At 52.7% G+C, this 5,648-nt stretch overlaps 1 protein-coding gene across 1 annotated transcript in view; it reads left to right on the top strand.

The window, feature by feature from the left end:
* Nucleotides 1–3,437: 3,437 nt before the first annotated feature.
* ASF1B (anti-silencing function 1B histone chaperone) overlaps nt 3,438–5,648 on the top strand; it is a 21,030-nt gene continuing 18,819 nt past the window's right edge. Inside the window, exons 1-2 of the mRNA XM_011953399.1 lie at nt 3,438–4,570; nt 5,225–5,313. Of these exons, the coding sequence (XP_011808789.1) occupies nt 4,462–4,570; nt 5,225–5,313 (198 nt within the window). The 5' untranslated portion in view covers nt 3,438–4,461. The remainder of the gene's footprint in view (nt 4,571–5,224; nt 5,314–5,648) is intronic.

Genomic DNA, 5,648 nt, shown 5'->3' with positions numbered 1-5,648 from the left:
CCCAAAGTGTTGGGATTACAGGCGTGAGCCATTGCACCTGGCTGGTTCACACTGAGTACTTTTCACATTCCAGGTATATGCTAAACCCAGCCTTTACATAGATTTATTCTTTTTTTTTTTTTTGAGACGGAATCTTCCTTTGTCACCAGGCTGGAGTGCAGTGGCGCAATCTCAGCTCATTGCAACCTCTACCTCCCAGGTTCAAGCAATTCCCCTGCCTCAGCCTCTGAAGTAGCTGGGGCTACAGGTGCACGCCAACACGCCCGGCTAATTTTTTTGTATTTTTAGTAGAGATGGGGTTTTACCATGTTCACCAGGATGGTCTCGATATCCTGACCTCGTGATCCGCCCGCCTCGGCCTCCCAAAGTGCTGGGATTACAGGTGTGCGCCACCGTGCCCAGCCAATTTTTTGTATTTTTAGTAGAGATGGGGTTTCACCATGTTAGCCAGGATGGTCTCGATCTCCTGACCTCGTGATCCGCCCGCCTCGGCCTCCCAAAGTGCTGGGATTACAGGTGTGCGCCACCGTGCCCAGCCAATTTTTTGTATTTTTAGTAGAGATGGGGTTTCACCATGTTAGCCAGGATGGTCTCGATCTCCTGACCTCGTGATCTGCCCGCCTTGGCCTCCCAAAGTGCTGGGATTACAAGCATGAGCCACCGTGCCCGGCCAAGAAAAGGTACTTTAAATAGGGTACTTTGGGAAGTCTTCTTTCAGAGGACATTTGAGCTGAACCACAAGCGAAGAGAATGAGACAGCCATGCAATTATCCGGAGGAAGCACATTCCAGGCAGAGGGAACGGCAAGTGCAAAGCCCTGCGGCAGAAATAAGCTGGGTGTGTTGAAAGAAGGGGAATAAAGCCAGCTGGGCTTGAGAACAGTGACAAGAAGAATGGTAGATGAGGGCTGAGAGGTCAGCTGAGGCTACCACGCAGGGCAGCCTAAGCCATAGGAAAGATCTTAGGTTTCATTCTAAGTAGGATAAGCCTTTGAAGGTTTTAAGCAGAGTAATGACATGATCTGGTTTACAAGTGAAGATCATTCAGCCAGCTGTAAGGAGAATGCATCATAGACAGGGCCACTTTATTCATTAGCGCCATGGAAATAATGCTGGTGGCTCATGAGCTTCTCGGGGCTATGAAAAGGTCAGGGACAGGGATAAAGGGAAAAAAGTTCCACAATGCAAAGAGAAAACTACAAAGTTGGAATGAATAAATATTTAAATAAGCATCTAGAAATATGACATCATGACAACTGCATTAATCATTAAATTTAGTATTCATAAGCAATCAAATTACATTTGGAAATTAGATTTTCTCAAATCACAAATATCCCCAAGTATGCAATGATTGCCAAGAAATCAAAGGAATCATAAATGTGAGCTTCCTTGAAGCCAAATAATTTCAAAAGAATATTAAAAAGCTTTCAATTTTTTTTAACAGCTAAAAAAGTGTTTTCTTAATGTGAGATGTACACACCAAAAAAAATGGGCTAGGCGCTGTAATCCCAGCATTTAAAGACAAGATAGGTGAACTGCTTGAGGCCAGAAGTTTCAAGAGCAGCCTGGGCAACAGCGAGACCCTGCCTCTACAAAAAATTTAAAAAGTAAAACAGGCAGGGCATGGTGGCTCATGCCTGTAATCCCAGCACTTTGGGAGGCCAGGGCGAGTGGATCACCTGAGGTCAGGAGTTTGAGACCAGCCTGGTCAACATAGTGAAACCCCGTCTTCACTAAAAATACAAAAATTAGCCAGGCAAGGTAGCGTGTGCCTGTAGTCCCAGAGAGTCGGGAGGCTGAGGTGGGAGAATCGCTTGAAGCCAGAAGCAGGAGGTTGCAGTGAGCCGAGATCACACCACTGCACTCCAGCCTGGGTGACAGAGGAAGACTCCCTCTCAAAAAAAAAAAAAAAGTAAAACAAATCAGGCATGGTGGCATGCACTGGTGATCCCAGCTACTTGGGAGGCTGAGGTGTGAGGATCACTGAGCCCTAGAGTTCCAAGTTATAGTGAGCCATGATCATGCCACTTCACTCCAGCCTGGGAAACAGAGCTCTGTTAAAAAAAAAAAAAAAATCCCGCAGGAACTGGATTGTTTCCAGAGGTGACTAGGTAAGAAATACTAGTGCCTTGGATCAGTGCTATTCAGGCTTATGGCCTGTGAGTTTGAACACTGTCCAGGGCACCCTTAGAAAGGCCTCTCTGGGGAGAGGACATTTGAACAGAGACTTGAATGACGAGAAGGCATAAGCCAGCCAAGAGCCCAGGAGAAGAGGTTCTGGGCAGAGCTTTGCACTGGGAGTGGCTTGTCAGATTTTTAACAAAAAGAGGGTTACTTAGGCTGGTTTGAAGTTGGAGCTGGGTAGTTAACAGGAGACAAAGCACAGTTTCGAAGACAATGCTCTCATCCTGAGAAGTGACCTGATCAAATGTGTTTTCGACCTTCGCTGTCCATTAATACAGGAGCCACTTGTCACAGGGGCTCAGGAGCACTCAACTGTGGCTATCAAGACAGCTAAACTGAACTTTCTTTTTTAAAATTTAATTTTAATTTTTAGAGACAGGATCTCACTCTGACACTCAGGCTGGAGTGCAGTGGCTGGAGCATCCTGGGCTCAAGAGATCCTCCTGCCTCAGCTTCAGGAGTAGCAGAGACTACAGGTATGCACTACCACACCTGGCTTATTCTTTTATATTTTTGTAAATATGAGGTCTTGTTATGTTGCCCAGGCTGATCTTGAACTCCTGGCCTCAAGAATCATCCATGCCCAGCCTCTAAAATTTAATTTTTAAAAAAAAAAAATAAATCTTAAATTAAAAAAAAAAAAGATATGGCTGGGCACAGTGGCTCATGCCTGTAAACCCAGCACTCTGGAAGGCCAAGGCGGGGGGTTAATTGAGGTCAGGAGTTTGAGACCAGCCTGGCCAACAAGGTGAAACCCCGTCTCTACTAAAAATACAGAAAAAAATTTAGCTGGTCATCTGTAATCCCAGCTACTCAGGAGGCTGAAACAGGAGAATCGCTTGAACCCGGGAGGTGGAGGTTGCAGTGAGCCGAGATCGCGCTATTGCACTCCAGCCTGGGTGACAGAGCGAGATTCTGTCTCAAAGAAAAAAAAAAAAGTGGTTTCCAAAAAATGTAAAATTAGGTGCGCGGCTGGCATTATTTTTCCACTGGGCAGAGCTGACCGCCCATGGGGGCAGAGACTCTGCGACCTGGAGTCTCCCAGGCCGGGGGCGACGGGATGCGGCGGAGAGAAATTTCCGGATGTATTGTGCGGTCATGAATCATGTCAGGGAATTGCCACGGCCCCCGCTGAATGGAGAGACGCTGCCTCGGGAGCTGAGTAGCAGAGCCCGGACTCGAACACTGGTATGCCCCCGAACTGAAACTCCCATTTTCAGTACCGTCTGCTTGAAACCTTCCAAGAGCCCTTGAGGGGGCGAGAGCGGGATCCAAACCCCTCGGGGGCGAGAGCGGGATTCGAACCCCTCGTGGGCGAAAGCGGGATTCGAACCCCTCGTGGGCGAAAGCGGGATCCGAACCGGGCTGGACTCCCGAGGTCCGAGCGCGCCGCGTGACCGCCACTCCGAACGTTCGCAACGTTCACAACGGACTCCAGGGCCGCTGGACCTCAAGGGTCAGGAGCCACTCAGAAAAGCTCCAGACTACGCTCACCTGTTGACAGACGCTGAGGCCGCAAACCCTCCTCCTCTCTTTTCACACTCACCAGCACCGCGGCGGCGCTCGACTTCCGCTTCTCTCCAGCGAATCCCCAGCTGAGCCTCCTTCTGCTCCCGCCACCATTACCAATCCAGCCAATCAACTCTCAGAAAACCCTCTTTATCTCCGCCCCACTCCCTCCTGCCAATCACTGAGGGTGCGAGCACCGCCCTTCCCGCCTTCTTTAGCGAGCGCCGCGCGCCACCGCTCGGCGGTTGGCGGCGCTGCGCGGTGCGCGATGCATCTCCCGGAAAAGTGAGGCGAGGGGCGGGCCACGCCGGTGCGGGAACCCTCAGGATTGGGCAGAAGGAGGTCGGCGCTCTGACTCCGTCCACTCCCGCCGTTGACATCCGAGTCGGAGACGCTGGGGATTGGTTCCCAGCGGACACGCTAAGAAGCCTGGAGATGGTTTCGCCCTCCTCACACGCCGCGGAGAGGGAGCTCCGCTGATTGGTCCGGGGAGTCTGGGCGCGCGCCGACCGGCGCTCCAGGATTGGCTGAGGGGGTGCGCGCGCCGCCAGGGAGCGTTGGCGGTGATTGGCCAGAGGGCGGAGGCCGGCTATTTGAAGGCGGTCCGCGGTTTAGGTGCGCACTTCAGTCCGCGGAGAGAAGAGGCGGGAGTGGACCTGGTCTACGGTACCCTACTGACGCGTCCCCCCCCTTCACCGGACCCAGGCGCGGCCTCCGCCACAGCCACAGCCCCTGCCCCTGCTGCGGCGCGGCGAGGCGAGGCGGGGCGATGGCCAAGGTGTCGGTGCTGAACGTGGCGGTCCTGGAGAACCCGAGCCCTTTCCACAGCCCCTTCCGGTTCGAGATCAGCTTCGAGTGCAGTGAAGCCCTGGCGGACGGTGAGGCTGGGCCCGTGCGGGGACCCCCACCCCCGGGCCGACCCCGGCCTCCCCTTGGAGAAGCGCTCCCATGGCCAATTTGATCTCCCTCATGAAACCCCTCGTCCCCCTTCCACCAATCCCGATCTCCGGGTGGAGACCCCCCAGCTAGCTAACTCGGACCTCCCCGTGACCTCTTCCCCCACTGCCCGCCCCGACCTCCCCATAAAGATTAACCCCAGTCAAGCCCCATTTCCCGCGTGGGAAACCTCATCCATCTTTTTTCTCTGGAGGTCTTCCTAGGTACCCGTTTTCATGGAGAGAGCTGCTTGGCCTCCATTTCTTAACCCACGGAGATCTTCAGCCACCGTGGTTTCTCTATGGCAAGACCCCCGCTTTAGCCACCCACCCATTTTTGCCCACTTATTCCCTCTTCCTTTAGTGAGATACACCTCCCATTTTCCCTCTGGAGACCCCCAGTGTCCAGCCCCTTCCCATTTTCCCCGGAGGAAATCCCAGCCATCTGCTATTTTCCCTATGGAGACCTCTCACCCAAGCTCCTTTCCTTGTCACCGTGAAGACCCTCCCCATCAGTAACCTTTTTTCCCTGTGAAAACCCCTCAACCCCTTTTCAGGACCGCTCTCGCCTCCATCTTCCCATTTGTCTCCCACCAGTCCCCTCCCCAACCTGCCAATATTTCAACAACCCCACCCGCACCAGTTGCTGTTGCTTTTCTGCCCCAGTGCACATACCCTGGAACCTGGTTTCCCTCCTTTGTTGGGGCCCAACCCCCGCTATGCTTGAGCTCCCCCTGGGAAAGGATGCTACCGTCTTTGAGGGGAACTTGGTCTCCCCAGCTCCCCTTCCCCACCCTCTTCTGTGGACTTGGATAAACACACTGAGATCCGAGGGGTGGCATAGCCAGGCAGGCATTAGCTGCTTCTCCAGGTTTGCCCACCCGTTTCCAACTGAGTTACTGCAGCAATTCTTCCCTCGCTTTTTTTTCTTCTTCTTCTTCTTCTTTTTTTTTTTTTTTTGAGACAGTCTTGCTCTGTTGCCCAGGCACAATCTCGGCTCACTGCAACCTCCGCCTCCCGG

Source organism: Colobus angolensis, unplaced genomic scaffold, assembly GCF_000951035.1.
Source record: "Colobus angolensis palliatus isolate OR3802 unplaced genomic scaffold, Cang.pa_1.0 Scaffold36, whole genome shotgun sequence".
NCBI classification, from domain to species: Eukaryota; Metazoa; Chordata; class Mammalia; order Primates; family Cercopithecidae; genus Colobus; species Colobus angolensis.
Note: the sequence above shows the minus strand (reverse complement) of the source record. Positions and strands in the feature narration are given on the sequence as shown.